The sequence below is a fragment of the Lemur catta genome, chromosome 1 (genome assembly GCF_020740605.2).
Source record: "Lemur catta isolate mLemCat1 chromosome 1, mLemCat1.pri, whole genome shotgun sequence".
Lineage (NCBI taxonomy): Eukaryota > Metazoa > Chordata > Mammalia > Primates > Lemuridae > Lemur > Lemur catta.
The window spans coordinates 12,304,886-12,330,398 of NC_059128.1; the positions used below are offsets into that span (position 1 = coordinate 12,304,886).

At 40.7% G+C, this 25,513-nt stretch overlaps 1 protein-coding gene across 1 annotated transcript in view; it reads left to right on the forward strand.

Annotated features, from left to right (window-relative positions):
- Positions 1 to 2,180: 2,180 nt before the first annotated feature.
- RPS6KA5 (ribosomal protein S6 kinase A5) overlaps positions 2,181 to 25,513 on the forward strand; it is a 144,988-nt gene continuing 121,655 nt past the window's right edge. The window contains exon 1 of the mRNA XM_045561970.1: positions 2,181 to 2,553. Coding sequence (XP_045417926.1) covers positions 2,451 to 2,553 — 103 coding nt within the window. The 5' untranslated portion in view covers positions 2,181 to 2,450. The remainder of the gene's footprint in view (positions 2,554 to 25,513) is intronic.

Consider the following 25,513-nt stretch of genomic DNA (forward strand, 5'->3'; position numbering starts at 1 on the left):
GTCTGATGTGGGTCAGTTGGCTCTTCTTCAAGTGGAAACTCAAGGATTTGGGGTCCTTCTAGATTGTGGCAACCCCATATTAAAAATGTGGTCTTTGTGGTTGGTGTGGAAAGAAAAGAGAGTGTGAATGATTGTGCAAGGAGTTTTCTGGCCAGGCCCCAAAAAGGCAAGCACCACATCTGCTCATATATCATTGGCCAGATCACAAGTCACATGACCCTAACCTAACTGCAAAGGAGGCAAAAAAGCAAAAAAAAAAAAAGTCTTCCTGTGTGTCCACGAAAAGGAAATGAGATTGGTGAACACCAGGCTAGTTTCTGCCACATCCTGGTTAAAACCTACTGATCTTTAAAGAATAAGCTTAAATAATGCCTCCTTACAAAGGCCTTCCAGTTCCAACAACCTAAATTAAGCATCCCTGATATATTCTATTGTAGCACCATGTAATTTTCCTTTATGGCATGATCACAATGGAAAGTTTACATTTCTTTATGTGATTATTTAATATTTATTTCTGTTCCTAGACTGTAGGCTCTATATGAGCAAGGATTGCATCTGTTTTCCTCTCACTGTATCTCTGGCACCTATCACAGTACTTGATATATAACTGGTGTAAAAGTTGTTGAGTGAACAATTGAACAATTGCAGATAGTCATTGCTTGGCTCCAAATAGCACACTACTTGTGCAGGAGAAAGACAAGGAAGTAGGCAGTAATGGTTTAGTGTGATAAATGTTCCAGGCAGGTAAGCCTAGGGAGCTGTGGCATCAACCTGAAGGGGCTCCCAAGGCTTCTCTGCCTTCTCTTTCACAACAACATAATCCAGGAGTCTGCAAACGATGGCCTCTTGGCCAAATCTGGCTCACTGCCTGTTTTTTAGTGGGCCAAAAGCTAACAATGGCTTTTACATTTTTACATTTCACTTCTATGTGAATTATGTCTAAGCATACATCTTTAAGCCTCTCCTTTCCCTATTTTCATGTTTGCTATGAGAAAGCAGGCTCCCATTAGCTCTATCCTTGCAACAGTATTCCTGCCTTGCTATCTTTCTCCTCTTCCCTTCAGTTCCTCGTTGTGTAGTAAATAAAATCTGCACTATTTAGCACAGTATTCATAGTTCTCCGTTATTTTTACCACACCTTACCTTTTCAGCTGTATATCTTACATCCCACTTCCATCTAGCCTTAGCAATAACTTTACCCACCATTGCCTTCTCTGCTCCAGGCCTATGCTCCGTTACCATCTCTATGTGAAATGTCTGCTGCTAGTATTTCTGTCTTACCCATCCTTTAGGTTGGTTCTCTGAAATGCCTCCTTGCCCTAAAAGCCTTTCCCTGCTCCTTCGCTGATAGTAATTATTGCCATCTGTGAGATTCTCTAACGCTTTGTACGACCGTTTTATTTCAAATTCTGCTTTATAGTTTTCGGTCTATATGCACAGATTGTTTCTCTCGTTCTTTGAAAGCTGCTTAGGGGCAGGACTTGTATTCTCTGTATCCTTTTGGCGCCTAGGAAGCATCTTGTACAAAATAGAAATGTCTCGCCTTTGCAAAATTCCTCATCCGGAGCTGTGACTGTGAATTTCTGCAATGTTTTAAGAACTACCTGTATTTAAGCACAAACTCCACTTAACTTGTTTACAGTTCATTAGAGCAAGTAACATCTTTTTAGGACAGGCTTTCAGATGATCACCTACCTACGGATCGCTGCCTGGGACCCTTGGTTTTGAGTGCAAACACGTGGGTGACAAGCGCTTCCCTCCAGGCCCCTCCCCTGTCCACGGTGATTGGCGGACCAAACGTTCCAATCATCCCTCCCCGCCTCTTTCAGCAGTAGCCAATCATAGATCCCGAGCGCCTCCTGACTACTAGACACTGTTTACTAACAGATCGAAGCTGGGGAATAAGGGGTGTGACCGTTCTGGGGAGGTCAGGGAAGGGAGGGTCTTGACTGCGCGTGCGCACCTAAGGAAATGGGCGGGGCAGAAGCTTGGGTCTCACCAATCGGAGTAGCCACGCTCCGCCCTCTCCTGCCTCCCCGCCAAGCAACAACAATTCGAGGAGCGGGGCGGGGCAGCTCGTGAAACGTCACGGAGGATTGCCCAATGGGAGACGGCGTTGGCGGACGCGCGCGCCCTGTGCCCAATAAGCGATGGCAACTCGAATGGCTCCTCTACCTTGCTGGCTGTGGGCGGAGCGGCCTGAGGAGGAGGCGGCGGCGGTGGAGCAGGGGGCGGTTTGGTTGCGCGGTACTAGCGGTGCCCGCCGAAGGGGGAGGAGGCGAGGAGCCAGCCGTGCGGCCAGAGCGGGAAAGAGACTCGTCTCTGCGTCCGAGTTTTGGAGCCGCCGCACCCCGGCTCCTAGGGCTGCAGCAGGGACTGTGAGGGCACGGGCGTCCGCTGTCTCCCGGGTTCCCCTCGTAGCGACCCGCAGGATCAGAAAAAAGGAGAAGATGGAGGAGGAGGGCGGCAGCGGCGGCGGCGCCGCGGGGACCAGCGGGGACGGCGGCGGCGGGGGAGAGCAGCTCCTCACCGTCAAGCACGAGCTGCGGACCGGTGAGCGACCCCGCCCTCTGCCGGCCGGGCCGCGGCGCGGGGGCGCGCTCCGGGGGCACGCGAGTGCCCGCGCGGGGCTGGGGGCGCGGGGCCTGGGTGCGCGGCGGCCGCGGGCCGGAGTCTTGGGCGCGGAGGGGCGGGCCCGGGGCGGGGCCTCGCGGGCGGGGCGGGAGCCCGGGGGGTCCCGGGAGGTGGGGGCGCGCCCGGGGGAGGTGGCCCAAAGTTTTCCCGAGCCCGGGGAGGAGCGGGGGGCACCGGGTGTCGGGGCCCTCGCAGTAGCGACCTGTCGCTGCCTATGGCATTCGTCTCTGAGGATGTCTTTGCTCCCCCACTCCCGCACAGGTGACACATCTGTCACTGCATCCTGTGTAGGGCTAAAGGTGCGCCTTCCTCAACGTGGGGAGAGCGGCGCTTTGTTTTGGAGCATGGCTCACTTCTCCGCCCCTCTGCTCCGCTTGGGGTGGTCCGGGTGGGGTGTTGTGGAACCACCCCCTAAGGTGCTGTGGTCCCGTTCGAGATAAATGGGGTGGGGGCTTGTCCCTCGGGCTTTTAACGAGTCCGGTCTCTACTGAGATAAAGAGGAATTGCGGGCTCCAGGATTGAGTGCTTTTATTTGCGATTGTCATGAAATAGTATACTTGGCCTTGAATTTCTTTCAGAGGTCTCTTGGGATGAGGCTTTGTGAATTTAAAGCCCCAGGTAAAAGGGACTAACTAGCAGGCTTAAGCGCTTACGTTCTAATGTTTGAGATCACTAGAGTTGTTCTAAGCTTTATTGCCTGTTAAATTACTTTGTTTGTGTGTAAGTCTGGGTTGTTCATTTTGGAAAATGCTTAATTGGACCGATCAGTAAAATTTGGGGTTGTATGTCTGGAGCCCAGTCTCATATTGGAGATACTTTTTCTTCTGAACAGATAATACATTTTAATGAGTCATTCTTTTATTAATAAATATTCTTGTATGTAAGGTTTTTGACACAGTCTCTTTGGCATTTTCGGATATTCTTTTATTATGTAGACACAAAGCTTAAATGGCAGGTTTCAGGTGTACACCTAGTACATCTTGTTTCTGTTTTGAAAAGACTGTTAAGTTAGCTCTGTCCACCAGTTTTTTTAGTTTTTGTTATTTCTCCTGGGATTGCCGATTAGTGTTCTATTGGTGCCAGTGTGAGAGATATGAGAGATATGAGAGAATTTGAGAGATACAATCAAATTCATGCTTGCTTAAGTGAACATTTTTAAACATTTTTTTTTTTTGGTCATTGTGAATCTGTTATATATCTTGAGCCAGTTATTCTGTAATATTTTTGAGTTCCTAACATAACCTGTGTAGGTTCAGTTGGTGTGGTTTTTCTCTCAATTTAATAGACAACTGATGTTTTCAAAGGGCTATTAAATACTTCACTCAGTATACGTTTATTCAGTATTAATATCTGATTTGTGCCAGGCTCAGGGTCAGGTGCTTTCTGGCATGAAGATTTTGAATTTTTGAATTTTTTCTGATCTTACATAATGATTCACTGATTTATGTATGTGGAATCCTACAGCACAGCAAAAGCTAGTTGAAGTCATATGCTCCTCAGCCAATGGCCGTGGTGCGATGAGCAGCTTTTTGCTAAATTACCAAGGAGCAACCTACTTGTTATTAGTAGTCGACCAACTGCTCAGTTTCTGGATTTTGCAAACAATGCTAGTTTTGTAGAAAACAATGAGTACTGCTTTATTTCCCCTTCTCTACTAACTGTGTGAATCATCAGCTTCAATTTTGCATTTTAGAAATTTTTCTGATGGATGGTGAGATTATACTGAATTCATTAGTACTGTTAACTGTCAAAGGAAATGAATAATCATTTTGATTTATTGCTGAACTGGAACAACTGACCGGATATCGTGGTCAAAACACTGTTAAAATATAACTTGAAAGAGTTGCTTTGCTTCAGCCAACTGCACTCCTGTCAGCACATGATGCTATAATAGGCACCAAAGTAATCTGATCTGATATGGACCCTTCTCAAAATGTGGACAAGCATATAGTTATATCAAGCTGGCAGTTGGTGATTGCTCATTTGTGCAGAACATTTTATTGTATGCCATTGGATGAACCAAAAAGTAACGTGAAAGGGGATTGAAATCCTCCAACTGTGTAGAATGAATAGTATGGCATACCTGGACATGGAGTTGGAAGACATAATTCTGTTTTTCTTTTTGAGACAGAGTCTCACTCTGTCACCCTGAGTAGAGTGCAGTGGTATCATCATAGCTCACTGCAACCTCAAACTCCTGGGCTCAAGTGATCCTCCTGCCTCAGCCCCCCCAGTAGCTGGGACTACAGGTATGCTCCACGAAGTCTGGCTAATTTTCCTGTTTTTATAGAGACGGGGTCTTGCTCTTGCTCAGGCTGGCCTTGAACTCCTGAGCTCAAGCTATCCTCCCGCCTTGGCCTCCCAGAGTGCCAGGATTACAGGCATGAGCTACCGCACCTGACCTGGAAGACATAATTCTAAATCCCAGCTTTGCTATGTAGACTTGGGCGAGTCACTTCACCCTTTCAGACTGACTTCTTTCATTTACGAAATGTGGGAGTTGAATGAGACACTGTTGGAAAAGCAGAATGCTTGGCACAAAGTCGGTACTCAGGAAATGTTGTTTGAATGTACATCTGAAAATCTCTCCATAACAGAATCTTAATGTGTGAATTAATCTAGTGTAATATTTAAAACAAACCACTCATTTGGTTTTTAGCCTGTGTCACATTGCCTGGCTATTATCTTTTTCTGCATATGTCCCGCTTTCTCAGGTAGAGTGTAAACAAATGCCCTGTAATCCCTGCTGCTGCTTCACAACCTGCATATATCTCTTCAGTAACATTTAACACACAGTACTTTAAGTAATACAATTACTTGTCTGTGTTAGGCTGTAAGATCCTTGAGGGCAGACACCATGTCCTTTGTCAATTTGTAGCCCCTGGCATATGGTAGGCATTCAAATTATTTGTTGAATGAATCCATCAAATGGATAAAAATCCAGAATTGAGTCTAGTGGTTTATTGTATTACCAGTACCTTGAAGATGTTAGGTGGTTGATAAATTGATGACATAAATTGGTGAATATAAAAACTGAAGAATGAAAAGTGTAGGATTGAGCCATTCAGTTAAACATATATTTCTTGAGTACCTTCCGTTTTCTGCTCTACATGGTACTGATGATACCAAAAATGACTAAGAAAATGTCCTGCCCTCTGATAGGAAGAGGCCATATAAACCAATAATTAAGATGTATTATCATAAGTATAATAACATAGGGATATAAAGTATAAAGGTAGCAAATAAGAGATTAAGACTTTTAGCTTTTCAACTTTTAGCTTTTAGCCTAACTGTTGAACAACAACTAAAAAGGGAGGGATATTATTAGAAGCATATTATCTTTCCCATTCATTTGTTCAATAAATATTTTATTACCTCTTACGTACTGGGTGCTATTTTAAATGCTGGGGTTATGAGATATATGTGATCTCTTTACTGGAAGAGCAGGGTTGCATCAGGAATCACTGAAACCAGAGACTTACCATTGTCTGTATTCTCTCCATCTTGAATCTCTGCTTATCTCTATGTGATGGCTTTATTCTTCTCTTGCTGTCCAGCTTTTCCCACATGGGAAATATCATGCTGCTGGATCCCAAGTTTTATATCTTGCAGCTTCAGGTATTGGAAAGACACTGCCTTCTTCTCATCTTCAGTTATGAAAATCTTAGGAAAGGACTTTTTTTGGTCTGGCTTTGGTCATGTGTCCATTTTCAGATCATTCAGTCAAGGCCAGGAGATGGGATCATGTTCTTCTAACATGACAGGAACTACAGTTAATATATGGATGAGGGTAAACTAAACTCTTAGAAGAAGAGTTGCTGGGAAAACATTTCCTTAGATGCCTGTCATTAGGGGAGAGAGCCTACCGCTGAGAAAAGTGTTGAGGAAGTTTATCTATTGTGGTATAACAAATGTCTCCAAACTTTAGTGGCTTAAAGCAACATGATTTCTTTGGGTAAGGAATTCTGTTGGTTCTAACTCAGAGACTCTCATGATGTTGTTGTCAAGGTGTTGGCCAGGACTGCAGTCACGTGAAGACTTATTTGAGGCTTGTGTTTCTCCTTCCAAGATGGCTCACTCACATGTTGTTGGCAAGATGCTTCGGTTCCTTGCCACGTGGACCTCTCCATAGGGCTACTTGAGTGTTCTCGTGACGTAGCAGCTGGTGTGCCCCAGAACAAGTGACCTGAGAGAGAAAAAGGTGGAACCCACAATGTCTTTTTTGTTAAGCAGCTTTATTGAGATGTAGTTTACATACCGTAAAATCCATTTGCTTTAAGTGTACAAGTCAACAACTTTTAGCGTATTTACAGAGATAATACAACCATCACTACAATCTAATACTTTTAGAACGTTGCTATCGCCCTAAAAAGAAACCTCATACCTATTTACATCAGTAATTATACATTCCCACCACCCACTCCCAGCCCTGGCCAACCACTAATCTATTTCCTATTTCTATATATTCCTATTATGGAATTTTGTATAATCAAATTATACAATTGTGGTCTTTTAAACCAGCTTCTTTCACTGAACATAGCATTTTCAAGATTCATACATTTTGTAACATGTATGAGTACTTCATTTTTTTGTTGTTGACAAATTATATTCCATTGTATGAATATACCATATTTTGTTTATCTGTTCATCAGTTGATTGATATTTGGCTTGTTTTCACCATTTGGCTATTGTGAATAATACTGCTATGCACATTTGTGGACAAGCTTTTGTATGGGCCTATGTTTTCATTTCTCTTGGTTATATACCAAAAGTAAAATTGCCAGATCACCTGGTAAGTCTTTGTTTAACTCTGTAAGAAACTGCCAAACTGTTTCCCAAAGTGGCTGTCCCATTTTATATTCCTACCAGTAATGTATAAGGGCTCCAGTTTCTTCACAGCCTAGCCAACACTTGTTATTGTCTTTCTTTTTGCTTAAAGCCATCCTAGGGAATGTGAAATGATATTTCATGTGGTGTTTTTTTTTTTTTTTAAGATTTAAAGCTTCATTTAACCTTAGTGTGGGTGTGTGTTAATTGAAGTTTTTTTTTTAATTTCAGAATATTATGGGGGTACAAACATTTTGGTTACATATAATGCCTTTACCTCACCCAAGCCAGAGCTACAGGCATGCCCTTCCCCCATACAGTGTGCTCTGCATCCATTAGTTGTGAGTTTACCCCCCCACCTCCCCCCACCTGACCAGCACCCAATGAATATTACTTCTATGTGAATACCTTAGTGTTGATCAGTTAGTACTAATTTGATGGCGAGTACATGTGGTGCTTGTTTTTCCATTCTTGTGATACTTCACTTAGAAGGATGGGCTCAAGCTCTATCCAGGATAATAATATCAGAGGTGCTAGTTCACCATTGTTTTTAGTAGTTGAGTAGTATTCCATGGTATACATATAACACATTTTATTAATCCACTTATGTATTGATGGGCACTTAGGTTGTTTCCACATCTTTGCAATTGTGAATTGTGCTGCCATAAACATTCAAGTGCAGATGTGTTTATTATAGAATGTCTTTTTTTTTCTTTGAGTAGATGCCTAGTAGTGGGATTGCTGGATCAAATGGTATTTCTATTTTTAGCACTTTGAAATATCTCCAAATTACTTTCCACAGGGGTTGTACTAATTTGCAGTCCCACCAGCAGTGTGAGAGTGTCCTTATCTCTCCACATCCATGGCAGCATTTGTTGTTTTGGGACTTTCTGATAAAGGCCAGTCTTACTAGAGTTAGGTGATATCTCATTGTGGTTTTGATTTGCATTTCTCTAATGACTAGAGATGTTGAGCACTTTTTTATATGTTTGCTGGCCATTATTCTGTTTTCTTTTGAAAAGTTTCTGTTTATGTCCTTTCCCCACTTTTTGAAGGGGTGGTTTGATTTTTTCTTGTTAATTTTTTTAAGTTCTATATGGATTCTTGTTATCAGCCCTTTATCGGATGTGTAGCATGCAAATATTTTCTCCTATTCTGTAGGTTGTCTATTCATTCTAATGATAGTTTCCTTGGCTGTGCAGAAGCTTTTTGTTTTGATCAGGTCCCATTTGTTTATTTTTGTTGCTGCTGTGATTGCTTTGGGGGTCTTCTTCATAAATTCTTTGCCTAGGCTGATGTCTATAAGAGTTTTCCGACATGAAACCTTTCATGTGCTTTTGATTTCAGTTTTCCTAATGACTAATGGCAAGTATCTTTTCCTGTGCTTATTGGCCATTTGTATATTTTTGGAGAAATGTTTATTCAGCTCCTTTGCCTATTTTTTTTATTGGCTAATTTGTCTTTTTTGTTACTAAGATATGAGAGTTCTTTTTGTATTTTAGATACAAGTTTCTTATTAGAAATATGATTTGCAAATATTTTCTTCCATAAAATCAGTTGTCTTTTCATTTTTTTGATGGTGTCCTTAGATGCACAAAAGTCTTTAATTTGGATGAAATCTAATTTATCTTTTTTTTCCATTTTTTCTTGTGCTATATCTAAGAAATCATTGACTAATCTAAGGTTGCAAAGATTTATGCCTCTGTTTTCTTCAAAAAGTTTTATGGTCTTAGTTGTTACATTTAGATCTTTGATCTATTTTGAGGTAATTGTGGTATATGGTGTGACGAAGTGATCCAGATTCATTCTTTTACATGTAGATATCCAGTTGACCTAGCACCATTTGTTGAAAAGACTGTTCTTTCCTGATTTTGTTGTCTTGGCACCCTTGTTGAAAACCAGTTGACCATAATAAGTGTATGGGTTTATTTATTTTAGACTCTCATTTCTATTCTACTGATCTGTCTCTCCTTTTGCCAGTACCACACTGTATTGATTACTGCAGCTTTTTAGTAAGTTTTGAAATTGAGAATTGTGAGTCTTCCAACCTTGTTCTTTTTTAAGATTGTTTTGATTATTTTGGGTCCTTTGAGTTTCCATATGAGTTTTATGATTAGCTTGTCAGTTTTTGCAAAGAAACCAGCTGGGTGGAATTCTGATAGGGATTGCATTGTATCTGTAGATCAATTTTGGGAGTGTTGCCATCTTAGCAGTGTTAAGTCTTATGATCCATGAACATGGATGTCTTTCCATTTATTTAGGTCTTTAATTTCTTTCAACAATATTTTCTAGTTTTTAGAGTATAAATTTGCACTTCTTTTGTTAAATTTATTCCTAAACATTTTATTCTTTTTGATGCTATTGTAAGAGGAATTACTCTTAATTCATTGTTGGATTGGACACTATTTTTGTATATTGATCTTGCGTCTTGCCACCTTGCTAAACTAGCTTATTAGTTCTAATGGCTTTTTAGTGGATCCCTTAGAATTTTCTGTTTATAAGATTATGTTATCCATGAATAGAGATAGTTTTACTTTTTCCTTTCCAGTCTGGATGCCTTTTGTTTCATTTTCTTGCTTAATCGCCTTGGGTAGTGTTTAATAGAATTGGCAAGAGCCGATATCCTTGTCTTGTTCTTGATCCTATGGGGAAGGATTTTAGTCTTCTGCCACTGAGTGTGAGCTGTGCTGTGGGTTTTTCATAGGTGCCCTTTGTCAGGTTGAGGAAGTTCCCTTCTATTCCTAGTTTGTTGGGTGTTTTTATAATGAAGCCATGTTGGATTTTGACAGATGCTTTTTTTGCCTCTATTGAGATGATCATGTGGTTTTTGTTTTTTGTTCTTTTGATATAATGTATTACATTAATTAATTTTTGTATTTAAGCCAACCTTGTATTCCTGGGATAAATCCCACTGGTGAAGGTATATAATCCTTATTTGTTTTTGGATTCAGTTTGCTTGTATTTTGTTAAGGATTTTTATAGTTTTCTTTTTTTTCATAAGAGGTATTTGTAGTTTTCTTTTTTTGGTGATGCCTCTGTCTCATTTCCCTAAAATATTCTTTGATTGATTTCTGCTGCCAACCAAAGATCTTATCTGTTTGGTTACTGGCATCCATATTTAGAGTCTTTTAAGTAAAGATTTAACACAAGTAGAGGATGGCATGTAGTTCTCATTCCGCCCCTGATTTGCTGTGTGACCTGGGATAAATCGTTTTGCGCAAGTTTTCTCATTCATAAAGTAAAGGTGTTAGACTGAGTGATATCCAAAGTACTTAGCAGCATTAAGGATGTTCTGTGGAATTTCTATGGAAATCCTGGTATAGGTAAAAGTCAGGAGTGGTGTTTGACTTTAAAAGGTCATTCTGTTTTACCAAAGGATTCATGTTGAATCCATTGAAAAAAACAGTTCGCTGATGCTTTTTGAATGATTTGTCTGATTAGCTCTTTAGGAATATAACTGTTACTTACAGTAAGATACTTGGAAAGATTTTAATGCTAGTCTTAGTTATCTGTGGGTAAAGTGCAGCTCTCGTTTTTATACTCTACAGATATAATTATTAATATATATACTCATGCGCTGCATATGATGGTGGTCCCATAAGATTATAATACCTCTTCTATTTTTAGTTATGTTTAGATACACAAATACTTAGGATTGTGTTCCAGTTGCCTACAGTATTTAGTACAGTAACATGTACAGAATTGTAGCCTAGGAGCAATAGTCTATATACCATGTAGCCTAGGTGTGTATAATTACAGGTTATACCATCTAGGTTTGTGTAAGTAAACTCTATGATGTTGGCTCAACTATAAAATCACCTAACAATGCATTTCTCAGAATGTATCCCTGTTGTTAAGTGACACATGACTATATGTGTGTGTATTTTTTATAGTACTTGTCCCTTTTTTCACACTTTTCTCACGAGAATAGTAGGGAGAACTTGCATTCTATCTTTACTTTTATAAGATACATTGGGACTGTTAAAATATGGATAGGTTATTGACAGTACCCTAACTTGATTCCCTAGATCCCAGACCCTAAAAGAAAATCCCTTCTTAACTGTCTACCATGAATTTTAGTCATTAAGAAAATGATCTATTGTTGCAAAAAAGGTGGCATTTCAGCCCTTAAGTCAAGGGGGATTCAAGTATATATTGTATTTATAGTCTGTAGGGGGAAAAACCTTAGGTAATAAGTCTAATGTTACATCAGAATCAATGTTAACCTCTACTGCAAAGCAAGGAAGCATCCTGAAACCTCATCTTCCTGGAGACATAAGTGATTTGATGGGCAGGGTTGAATTCTTCCCTGTGAGAAAGAAGCTGATTCTTGGTGAAAGCTCCTCTAGGGAAAAATCTAACATAATAATATCATGTGTTGGTTGAAGCTTCACAATTAAATACACTGTTGAAAGATGTCAATCCTAAAATGCTGTGGGAGGGAGGGGTTGTCACAGTTATCTCCTTTGAGCTCCCATAATGATTTACAGAACTCTCTATGCACCTAGAAAGTATGATCACTCCTACATTGATCTTGTTTGTCAGGGAAGATGAATAGGGTCTAAAATAGAATCTTGCCCTCATTATGTTTGTTTCTAACAGTGTCCCTCTGGTTCAAGTGTAGCTGTTCCTCCAAAAATCAAATAAGTTCTCTATATTTTATATATTCCTAAAGTTGCGGGTGAGCTGGCTGTCTCACTTTTTTCTTTTTTCCTTTTAAAGAAAATACTCAGTGGGCATACTCCCCTTTGACTACAGGGAGAATAGGGAGGTAAAGTTCCTGATTTTTAGTACAGTGCTTGGTATTGCATTTATTTTATTTCACACTCAAGTTTTTGTGTAGGTGTGCTTCTTTTTATATAATCAGTGTGTTCTTGACAAAAATTGTGTAAATAATATTTTTATATATCATTATTTGGAATATGGAAAGTGAATTTGGTACTTAAAAGAATTCTGTCATTAACTCTTGTATTTAAAAAAACTTTTTGATTAAGTTTTCCATTTGTGGCTCTTATTGTGATGTAGATTTTTCTGACACCATCTTTACAATTTAGGTAGCTGCAAACAGGTAAATCAGATGAAGTCTTGTGTAGTAGGCTGAATAATGACCATCTGCCCCCCATCCCCCAAGATGTCCACATCTTGATCCCTGGAACCTGTGAGTATGCTGCGTTACATGGCAAAATAGACCTTGCAGATGTGATTAAGTATCCTGAGATGGGGAGATTATTCTGGGTTATCTAGTTAGGACCAATATAATCACATGGGGCCTTAGAAGAGGGAGACAGGAGGGCCAGAGCCAGAGAGGTGGTGTGAAGATGGAAGCACAGGGAGACAAAGAGAAGAGATGTGATAAGGAGACAGAGATCAGGGTGATGCCATCGCTGGAAGAGGGCGTGAGCTAAGGAATGCAGGCAGCCTGTGGAAGCTGGGGAACAGATTTTCTCCTAGAGTGTCCAGAAGGAACACAGCTCTGCTGTCACCTTGATTTTAGCTCTGTAAGATCCAGTTTCAGGCTTCTGATCTGCAGAACCATAAGAAACAAATTGGTGTTGTCAATAAGCCATCAAGTTTATGTTAATTTTTTACTGCAGCAATAGGAAACTAATACACCTTACTTAAGATTGGATGAGCCAAGAGATAATTTTGTCCCAGGTTTGGGTGACTGAGTGTGATAACAGAACATGAAACATTCAGTTATTTAAATAATTATTTTAGCAGAAAATGGTAACAAGTGTCATTCTTTGTAGAAGTAGAATGGTGTCATCTCTAAGGAATCCCCAAGGAGACATTCCTTTCTGATCTTAGTACCAAGCCTGGCTGTGCTGCTTTTGACCAGCTGTTCTGTTTTACATGGGAAGGCTCTGAAGAGGGTCCCTCAGCAAGACCCCTTTATCACATTGGTGGCTAGGAAGCTTCAAAGATCAGGCCTCCACTACCTGAAAGTATGATTTGACATGCATCTTGAGTCTCATCCTGGTGCCATTTGTGCCCCTATTCTTCCTTCTTTTCTTATGCTTTAATTAATTCTACTAATTTGCCTTATATCTTTTCTGGACCAAGGCAAGGATTATGTAAATATATAATTAAATAAGTACATTTATATATATAAACATATACATACCATTAATAATTTGGAAAATATAGGAGGATACTTAACTTTCTATCCAGTGTTTTGCTTCTTAAATAAAATCTTTTTATTTTATTTTATTTTATTTTATTTTTTTAAATAAAATCTTTGTTATATGATTTTTTTTTTTTTGAGACAAGGTCTTGCTCTGTCACCCAGGCTAGAGTGCCATGGCATCAGCCTAGCTCACAGCAACCTCAAACTCCTGGGCTCAAGAGATCCTCCTGCCTCAGCCTCCTGAGTAGCTGGGACTACAGGCATGCACTACCATGCCCAGCTAATTTTTTCTATGTATATTTTTAGTTGTCTAGCTAGTTTTCTTTCTGTTTTTAGTAGAGGCGGGGGGTCTCGCTCTTGCTGAGGCTGGTCTCGAACTCCTGAGCTCAAACGATCCACCAGCCCATCTTGGCCTCCCAGAGTGCTAGGATCACAGGCGTGAGCCACCGCGCCCAGCCTGGTATATGATGTTCATGCAATTTTTATATTTCTTTGAAAAAGAAAAAAAAATAACATCTCTAATTAGAAGCACTTTTGATTTTATATAAAATACATAATGATAAATCAATAAAATAGGGGCATACTTAAAAGAATGCTAGAGGCAGAAAGGTAGGGATCATACACAGGTCTGTTTGTACCACACAGTTTCCTGTATAAGTGGAATATTATCCCATCATTACCTGGAAAATTTTTCAACTGAAGCACTTGCTCCTCTGACCGCATCAATTATAATCTGAAGTAAATTTTGTGTTTTTCCTAAAGGGAAAATTATTTAAAATCTGTAATAAGGATAACTTTGCACTTCATGTCTAAATATGATGCTGCATGAAGAGAGCGTGAACACTGAGTCTTAGCTCTACCACTCCCGTGATCTTACTCATGTTTTCCCTTTATACTAATGTCATTTGTTTGTAAGGAAGGATCACAGTTAGGGCTAGAATAGAACAAATCTAATGAAGCCACACACAAATCAAACTCATAACTTTGACCTAATTTTGCTATGTATGAGTTGGGCAAAACAGCCACAGTTTTATTCATCCATCAGTTCCTACTGTGTGTCTGCCACCGTACTATCATAGAAGCTGGGTTTTAGTAGGGAACAAGTTAGACGTGGCTGCCACCCTTATTGAATAATAACCTAAGAGAAAGACCTTAAATACATAATCACTAACTACGTATTAACTAACTAACTATATGATTGCAATTGTGATAAACTCTGTTAAGTGCAGCGTTGTGTAAGAGAACCAAATAGGGCCGCCTCACATTGTGTGAGGGATGAGGAAAAGCTTCTGTGAAGCAGTAATGTTTGAGCTGAGGCCCTGGCTATCACGGGCTGAGGAATCGGGGAACAAAGCATTTCTGTCAAAGGAAGCAGCACAGACGGTCCTCATGTGGGAAATGGCTTGGCACACTGGGGTTACTGGAAGAAAGGCCTCTGGCTTGAGCCTGGTGTCCAAGCAGGGGAGTCACAGGAAATGGAGCTGAGAAGGTAGCCATGGCATTTTCTGGCAGGGTTTTGTAGGTTATGACAAGGTGTTCAGCCATCGAGTACAATATGAAGCCACTGAAGGATTTTCAGTTGGGGAATGATGAGATTAGTTTGCATTGTAAAAAAAAAAAAAATGACTCCTATTTTCTGTGAGGACAGTGGGAAGAGTGTGTAAAGGGACACCAGTTAGGGAACTATTGCAGAAGTTTAAATGGAATATAAAGGTTTGGGTTGGGTAACACTTGAGATTAAGATTTGTGAATGTATTTGAGATGTATTTAGGAGAAAGAATCAGCAGAACTTGGTGTTGTATTGATATGGGGGTTTTCTGGCTGGATCACATGTATGTGTTTGAAGATGCCATTTATTGAGATGGTATATTAATTTTCTATTGCATAACAAATTACTATAAATTTAGCAGCTTGTAATAGCACCCATTTATTAGCTTACAGTTTACTAGGTTGTAAGTCCTCACGAATGGCTGGCTTCTCTGCTCGGGGCTGAAATCACTGTGTTAGCCAGACTGAGTTCTCATGTGGAGGCTCTGGGTAAAAATCCACTTCCAAGCTCATTCTTACCCTTCGTAGAATTCAGTTCCTGTAGCTGTCGGCTCAAGGCTCCAGTTTCCTTGCTGGCTGTCAGCTGGGGTTTACCTACCTTCCTTCTCTTGTGGCTCCTCCATCTTTAAGCTGACAAAAGTATGTCAAATCCTTACCAAACTTTGACTCCTTGACTTCTGTACCTCCTTCTCCGACCTTTAGGTCTAGATATAAAGGGATTCGTGTGATTAGATCAGACCTGTTAGGAGTTTTCTTATCATAAGGTCAGCTGATTTGGGACCTTAATTATATCTGCAAAATCCCTTTATCACAAGAATGGGTTTCATTATATTCACTCAGTCAAGGGGATGAGATTATACAATGGCTAGGGTCATTGGGGTCATCTTAGAATTCCGCCTTGGAATTCACAGATGGTAAACCAGAGGACATGCACATAGGAGCAGGCAGTAAAGATAGGATCCAGTTTTGTACAGATCAAAGTAAGTGTGAGATGCCTGTGACATATTTTGATGGACATATATGGTAATAGTAGCCATGGATAATGTGCTACATAGTAGACGCTTTCATAAACTCATTTAACCCACACAGCAACACTATGAAATGAGTACTATTATTATTATTCCAATTTTACAGATGGGGATACTGAATCTTAGAGTGGTCATCGACTTGCTAAGGGTTACCCAGGAAATACGTAGAAGAATTGGTTTTGAAACCCAAGTAGTCTGGCCCCAAGGCCCATCTAAAGTACTATGCTTAGTGGCATCAGTGGGATGTGGGTCTGGAGCTTGGAGAAAGGGTCTGGGCTGCAGATAAAAATCCTAGCATCATTGAGGCTGGGCGTGGTGGCTCACGCCTGTAATCCTAGCACTCTGGGAGGCTGAGGCGGGAGGATCGCTCAAGGTCAGGAGTTCAAGACCAGCCTGAGTAAGAGCGAGACCCCGTCTCTACTAAAAAATAGAAAGAAATTAACCCGACAACTAAAAATATATAGAAAAAATTACCCGGGCATGGTGGGGCATGCCTGTAGTTCCAGCTACTTGGGAGGCTGAGGCAAGAGGATCCCTTGAGCCCAGGAGTTTGAGGTTGCTGTGAGCTAGGCTGATGCCATGGCAATCTAGCCCAGGCAACAGAGTGAGACTCTGTCTCAAAAAAAAAAAAAAAAAAAAATGCTTTAAAAATCCTAGCATTATTGGCATTTAGATGACACTTAAAGCCAAGGTAGTAGGTAAGATCACCTTAGGAGAGATTGAAGAAGGGAAAAGAGAGGAAGAAGACTCAGAAATGAGCCCTGAAAAACTCCAAAATGTAAAGAATGGATAGAAAAGGAGTTGCTAAGAAAGGATACAGAGGAGGAACAGCCAGAAGAAAAAGCAAGAGAAATGCTAGGAAAGTTGTGGTGTTATGAAAGCCAAGGAGAGAAGGTGCTTCAAGGGTGGAGGAGAGTCATATTTGACTGACCACCTAATGGCCTTATCAGAGCAATTTTGGTGGAGATTTGTTGGGAGGAGCCAGACTGGAATGGGTTGAGGAGTGAATGCAAGTGAGGACAACTTTTGAGAGTCTTGCTTCTGGAGGGGATTAGAGACAGGGACTTAGCCAGAGAGGAATGTGGGGTTCAGGGAGGATTCATTTTTTGTTTCCTTGTTTTAAGATGAATGATGCTAGAGTATGTTTAAGTACGACTAGCCTGGATTTGTTACAGAGAGAGAGACTGGCAAACAAGAGAGGGTAGATGGTGGTGTCAGGGTTCCTGAGAAGGGGGTTGGGATATAGTGCACCTGGGGATTGGAGGGGAGGATTGGTCTTCAATAAGAGAACTGCTTCTGTTACCATAATAGGAGGGAAGAGGAAGAGGGTACAGTGCGTTTGTGGATTTGGTGGCAGGAAGATATGGGAGTTTTGAGTGCAGGGTTTTTTCCTTCTCTATGAGTTGTGAAGAAAAGGTAGTTCTTTATTCAACAAGAGAAAAATGGCTTCATTGTATTAAAAAAATTGTTATTCTGGTCTTTTAAAAAATTCTTAGATATAGAAAACCACAGAGAAAGTTGGCAGAAAATTTATATACTATAAAATGAAAGGTTTTAGAATGTTGTAGAACAACTTACTAAAAGAGGTTTTTAGGCATAGCCATTGAAATGCTTCTGTGCTTTCCACAGAGGTCAGTTCCCTGAACATGTTCTCTGGATCATGCCAAAATTCTTAGTAAGCTTAATGTTCTGTTTCTCCTTTTTGAAGTGTTTTATATTTAGTTCAGTTCTTCTAAGTTAAATTTATTTGGTACACGTATTGGAAAAAAAGACTGTTTGTTACTGCTTTACAAGCATTTGTTTTCTTATTGACTCAGTTTTCATATTGGCTGAATCATGTAATTCCAAAATCAGTTGGATAAGTAAACACTGCCATTTTATCCACCAAGGGTACAGTGAGTCTTCAAGGTAAGTGACCCCAGCAATAAGAGAAAAGTGGGCAGCATTGTTTTAAAGTACACAAATATTAAATATAACTTTGTTCTGCATCCAGCAGAACACTGTCCAGAGACGTGGTTTGAGGCCCAGCCACAAATCTAAACAGCTTCAGCATAGCTGACCACCTGGCAGTTAAAAGGACCTAATGTGCTAGCTATTTAGCTTATTTTCAAGCTCTCATGTGTTCCCTAGACTTGGGCTAATTGGACTCTGTAGACAAGAGTTAAAGGTTTAGATTTCAGAGTTATGTGCTGTCAATACTATACTGGGCACCCCCTGAATTAGAGCTTATCTGGTAAATTGCTTTATAAATAATTTATTTCCCCTTGACAAAAAGGAAAAAAAACTCAAATAGCAGAAAAAGATTTTTTTCTCACTGCATACAATTGTCACCTTTTGACTGAAGCTAAATTAGTCCAAGAAGCTTATGTTTTGTAATGTTGAGTAAGAAAAGACAAGCTTTTTTATTTTTAATTTCAGTGTATTATGGGGGTACAAAAGTTTAGGTTATATATATTGCCCACGTCCCCCCAACCCCCCAGACAGTGCACATCACACTCATTATGTAGGTATACACTCATCCCCCCCCCCCCACATCTGCCCGACATCCAGTTGGTGTTATTCCCAAATGTGCACTTAGGTGATGATCAGGGAAACCAATTTGCTGGTGAGTACATGTGGTGCTTATTTTTCCATTCCTGGGATACTTCACTTAGTAGAATGGGTTCCAACTCTATCCAGGAGAACATAAGAGATTCTATATCACTGTTATTTCTTATAGCTGAGTAATTCTCCATGGTATACATATACCACATTTTACTAATCCATTCATGTATTAATGGGCATTCGGGTTGTTTCCACATCTTTGCGATTGTGAATTGTGCTGCTATAAACATTCGGGTGCAGATGTCTTATTTATAGAATATCTTTTGTTCTTTTGGGTAGATGCCCAATAATGGGATTGCTGGATCAAATGGTAGGTCTACTTGTATCTGTTTAAGGTATCTCCGTATTGCTTTCCACAGGGGTTGCACTAGTTTGCAGTCCCACCAGCAGTGTATGAGTGTTCCTGTCTCTCCGCATCCACGCCAACATTTATTGTTTTGGGACTTTTTGATAAAAGCCATTCTCACTGGAGTTAAGTGATATCTCATTGTGGTTTTGATTTGCATTTCCGTGATGATTAGAGATGTTGAGCATTTTTCATATGTTTGTTGGCCATTCTGTATTCTTTTGAAAAATTTCTGTTAATGTCCTTTGCCCACTTTTTGATAGGGTTATTTGATTTTTTCTTGCTGATTTTCCTGAGTTCTAAATAGATTCTAGTTATCAGTCCTTTATCGGATGTGTAGCATGTGAAAATTTTTTCCCATTCTGTAGGTTAAGACAAGCTTTTTTAGAAAAGTTATTTCACAACTTTATTAGGTTGGTCCCTGTAAATGAGATGCTAAGTACATATTTCTTAGTTGGCATATTAAAAGCAAACCCAAGCATATTAAATAAAGATAATTGGGTCAGACAGTGCTTTACACTTATTTTTGAAATCTTCCACTTCTTCAGAAAATTCACTCCATTTTTTTTTAAATCTTTCCCTGATTCTTAAGCTTTTCTTCTTACAAACACATTTGAGCCTTTTTTTAAAAAACAAAATCCTCTGTGGCTGGCTAGTTATTGTTGTCTTTCACCTTTCTACCAGTTTTTGAAAGAACAGTTTATACCAGCTGTTTCTACTTCTTTATCTTCCATTCATTCTTTGTTGTGCTGGAACATCAGGCTTCCATCTGCAGCACTCCACAGAAGCTGTTCTCACTAAAGTTACTAATGTCCCCGTTTTCCTAATCCAGTGGCAATGCCTCACTTTGAATCTAACTTCTTTAGAGCGGTTGGTGCTCGTGTTTGTACTGCCCTCCCTTTGCCCAGTGATAGTGCTCTTCTGCCTGGTTCTTTTCAGCGACTGCTCCATCTCCTTTCACTGGCCGTGGTCTCTCTGCTTGTGTCATAAATGTTGTACTTCATTGTCAGCTCTCTTTTCTTGTAACTGTACACATTCTCCTGGGAGAGCAAATACTGTCATGGTTTAAACTACCCTCCAAACCTCCATTTTCAGTTTAGGTCTCTTTCTTGAGTTTTTTATCAGTTACTTCCAGCAGCCCACTGAATGTAAAATATTTAGGTAGTCCACAGGTACCTTAGACTCCCAAGTTAAATAATGCTGCTGCTTCCAGCTTTCCATGTTTTATTTAGTGGCATTGCTATTCACTAACTAGGGTCCATTGCCAGGACCCTAGTTAGAAACATCCTATATTTCTTCCTCTCTGTAACATTGTCCCTGCCTACCAATATGCTCTCTCAGTTGTGTCAATTTTAACTCTGAAGTATCTCCTTTGTGTCTTGCTCCCCATTGCCATTATTACAGTCTTAGTTCAGTGTCTGACTTAATGATAATAGCTATCATTTATTTAGCTTTATGTGTCAGGTCTCTGCCAAGCATTTTATTTATCTTAGTTCTCACAACATACCTATGTGATGGGTATTGTCTTTGACACCTCTGATGTACAATCTCACTTTACTGTCTGTCTTACTTTGGATGGAGTCCAGCTATGGCTGTGGGCTGTGGCAAACAGTTCAATATGGGCTTAAGCTCATTCCAGGTTGATGGCATCCAGCTTTAAGTGCATATGCTAACATTTTTCACTTTCTGTCCCAGGATTTTGACTCTGACTCCGAGGCTTAGGACCCTGGTGGGAGCTGGTTCAATAAGCACAAATGTACATCCTAGAAGCATAAGGATGTTAATGTCCCAGTGGAGCGTCCTTCAACTAATGGGATATGGGAGGTGATGATAATTGCTTCTCTATTAATCCTAGAGTGGAAAATTCTGGAGAGGCGTTACATACATTCCTCAAAAGGTCCAGATTAGATTGAGTTGATAGTAAATCCTTGTATTGACTTTTCCTTATTCCCTATTTCATTCTAAATTACTCCTCACTTCTTCTTACTGGGATTACCTTCCAAATAAACCACGTGGACATGAGTCCAGGCTAAGACAATTAGTGGCTCTAGAAAGCATACCCTTTAGATGGGATATTGGAGGGGGTCACTCACTGGTGAGACTGTAGCAAGGACCCCATTGCTGGTGGTAGTGGGTGCTGATAACCCCTGGCATGTGTGACAGCAGAGTTACTAAGATTCTTTCATTCCTCTTAATGGGGCCGTGGGACTAATATTGAACGAAAGGTGAAGAGTTGAGTTATGTGATAGCTCTAGGACTTGAGTGTTATAGGGACAGTGGTAATTATAAGGACTCTGAGCTGACTGATCTCTTTTAGCTTTGGAAACCTTTAAAACAAGAAGTCAGCCAATTATCAATGCAGGGTACGCTGTGAAAAGAGGGCCTCTGTGGTAGCATTTGGAGAGATCCTCATTGCCTGTGGCCATAAGACAGATTATGCTAAATAATCAGGCCCAAGATTTAATCATAAAGGTGGCAGAGCTATATACTTTCTGTGGTGGGTTTGTACTGTATCAGCTGGAGTTAAACTGGAATTATGTTTCCCAGAACCCCCTTCTGAATTCTGGGTTAGCACTGGTGACAAGAGACATTTTGAGTGAGATTTGGAAGGCAGAAGTGAAGCAGCTGCAGATGTGTAGATTTCTTTTACGTCTAAAAGTTGGTGATGACACTAGGTGCCGTTGCAGCTCCTGCACATTGCCAATCTGCTGTGTCGTGTTGTTGGTGTGGAGCAGTAGCCGGGCCTGCAGCTCCTGTTGGGTCACCTCCATCCGCTCCTGGGAGTCCTGGGCCAGTGTGTGCAGGTTTTCTGCAGGGTACCCTAATCATGGAAAGTAGTGAGAGACAGATGTGGGCTCTTGTTTGTCCTCGTGGGTTCTAGGTTATATTTGGGATTCCAGTTTATCCTTGCTCCTTCCCATTGCATTTCATTTTATCTTTCCTGTCCAACTGCCTGCCATGCTGTCTTTAGGCTCAGCTCCAGATGTGGAAGCAGCAGTCTTTACAGACAGTTTAACCAACTCCCACACCTGTGTGAGGCCAAACCTCTGCAGAAGTCCTTTATTATTCTGTGTCATTCATAGTGATTCTACCTCTCCTATATACTCTTCACAGGTGGTCAGGGCCCTAATATGGGAAGAGCAAGACCCTGAGATCTCAGAAGGGGACATCTGGGTGAATGAACCTGAGAATCTCGAACCCCTGAATTTCCCTGAATCCTCTGGACAGGCAGGATCAACACCTTTTTAGATAAGAACAGCCTTCCCTTGTTTGGAGACCATGACAAGATTATGCTTGTCCTGTTTAAAGTCTGTCCCACCCTGTACCTCCATTGCCTTTAGAGCAGTAACTAGACACAATCTCAGCAAAGTCTAGTCAATGACATTGTTCTTATTCTGAGAGAAAATACTCAAATAATTCCAGGGCCTAACTCATATGTACCTGTAGGAACAGGAGGAACATATGGGGAAGTGGATCTGGCAGGTCTTGGATAGAACAGGGGAGGCAGAATAATAAGGCTGGATAGGGAAGAATTTATTAACATTGAATTTATTAACATGGGAGCACTATTCATAATTCAGGATTTAACATCCTAGTAACTTGGTCCTAAAACACTGCTGTGATGGCTTCTTGAAGCTTGGACATGATTGTGACCATAATAAATTAAATAAATATGCAAGAACTGCTTTGGTAGAGTATTGAGGGCAGAAGTCTCAGAGAAGAGAGAATATTAGAATGGATTTATTATATGAAACTGAAGAACACAGTATCTAACCATGTTCCTTAGGAGGTCCAGAGAAAATACTTCATTCACCAAGGTAATAAAGAATGCACTGCTGAGGGGACACAGGCTGGAATTGATAGGAGATGCTTCCATGAAACTAGGTTTCCTAGTATCCATAGGAATGATAGGATTCTGGAATGGCAGAGCCCAGATGGTGGTACTTACCATTAGGGGCAGGTTGGATATACTTACCTAATGGGCCAGAGGGGCATTCAGGGTGTCCTGACCCACAGAAATCTGGGGCAGAGGCTGACAAGTCATGGGCAAGAAAGGTGGACAACCAACCAGGATGTTACTTGACTTGTGTGATTCAGACATTCATCTGTGAGGAATCTGAGCCTTCAGTTGCTTTGTTCTTGTTGGGCTATGGTTGCTGCAAATGCCTGTTTAGCATTATTCACCAGGCATGGAAGCAACAAGAAACATCCTGGTATATCCTTTGAGTTCAAGATACATTCCTCTCTGTCACCATTATGTAGTAGCAACTCTAGCTTCTCCTCTCCTTGAAGACTCAGTGACCAAGTAGGAGGGGATTTGAGCTGTATTCTGTTAGTTTCCTCTTAAGCACCATCTGACATGATCTTCAAAATTCTTTATGCAAGCTTTGACTCACCTTGCCCCAACAGTGTCTTGCCTCAAGCACACTCACTGTGATCTTTCCCTTTCTGCCTCAGGGCTTCTCCAGTGCCCACTCAGCAGAGGATACAGGTGGGAGGGCATGCAGGCATGTGCAGCCAGGAAGTACCAGAAGTTAATGCTCCCCCTAGGACAACCCTTAACTAGAGGGGCCAGGAGCCAGGGGAGAAATGCTTCTTGTCTTTGCCCAGATTGTTCTAAGAGCATTCTAATCATTCATCAGAGAGTCCTGGCAAGATTGAGCTCCAGTTGTCCACAGCAATGCCTACCTCAATAAGGTACCCTTGTGTTGGCTTACATTCCTTTCTAGTTTCAGTCTCCTTGGTCCTTTACTTCTCCTTTCAGTTAAATTACCTATATACAAGTCCTTTTCTGATGCTCTGCTTTGGGGAAGAACCCAGGTTCATACAAGTACAGTTGTTATTTGTGTGTGTGTGTATATGTGTCTTTGTCTGTCTGCTACCTTCTTACTTAATCTTCCTATCCATCTACCCACCCCCCATACATCTGTCCATTTGATTACAGGGTACAAATAAAGGGCTTAGAGTGTTAAAAATAATAGGTCAGCACAGCTCGAGTTAATGCATAGAGCTTCTTCTAAACTGAGTTCATCTGAACCAAAACATGTTCTCTTCCTCCTTCATTGTACTGCCTCCCACCTTTGAAAATGAAATCAATGGGCCTTAGCTTGTCTTTCAAAGTTCTCAGTGATCTGGTGCTACCTAACTGTCCATGTGGGTTTTTTATAGTTCACCAATATACAAGTTTTGCCACACACATGCTCATCCCTTTGCCAATAGATTCCTTTCCTTTCCTTGTGCTTCATTGTGGGGGGATGCAACCCCTAAGTCTATTTGAAAAATGTCTGTGTATTTTCTGTTTCTTTTCTGAGTTCAATCAACTTGTTTGCTCATTTCTGTTTTTAGTTTTTATATTTCTGCTTCAGGATCTTCCCCCCATCCCCCGCCATATCCTAAACGCTTGCTTGAAGATTTTTAATTCAGTTTGGAGTGTTGTGTTACTATGGGGTATTTTCTTTTTTTTAGAAGGGAAGGGAGAACAAAGGCTGAAATGCTTTCATTAGCATTCTCTGAATTTTTTTTAACAGTAGTTTTCTGTGTCTATGGTCTGCCTTTTTTGGTGTATCTGTTTATTCCCTATGTAGAACATTCCATAGCACCCTTCTCTGTTCAGTTTCCTTTATGGATGCTGCTGGAGGATGGAATGGGATTGGTATATCACATTTCTCTTTTTTCCTTGGAGCCTTAATTTTTCCTGCTTATTCCTTCTTTCCCTTCACTGCCATGCTTCCAACTCTGCCTACCCTATCCTCTCTCTGGTTCACCTCAGAAGTTGTGCTTCTAGAAGGCCGACCCTCAAGCCTCTTTCCTAGCCTGTGCTTTCAAGAACCAAGTCCTGACCTGTGTTTTTTATTTTGGCTTTTACTGTTATACTCTTTCTGGGCGTGATTTTGCCTTGCTTTGTCTAAGTCTTCCATGCACCTCTACTCATTTTCAGTGTCTTGTAAGCCTCCCTTCCTGTCTCTAAACCTTCAGACTTGCTGTGGCAGCAGCTCTGTTGGAATTTGGTCTGTTTTTCTATGACAGGTAATTTGAAGGTTGTAGTCTCTGACTCATAGTACTGTGGAAGGCATGGGTCGTATGTGGTTTTATTTGCTCTCTTTATTGGTTTTATAGTATGTTTTTTTTAAGGGTGAGTGGGGAGATTTGAAATCGGTCAGACTTCATTGTCAAACCCAGGAGTTTCTCTGTACTTTTAAAGGCTCAGCTCAAATTACCATCTTCTCTTCTTTCAAGTCTTTCCTTACAGTTTACCAGTTTCCAGGCTCAGATATTTGCTGCTGCTTTGTGTGCTGACCACTTTACCTCTCTTTATTAATTACATTTGTTATATTACATTATAATTATATATTTGTCTCCCTTTCTGCCAACCAATTGTGAATGTCTCTAAACCAGCAA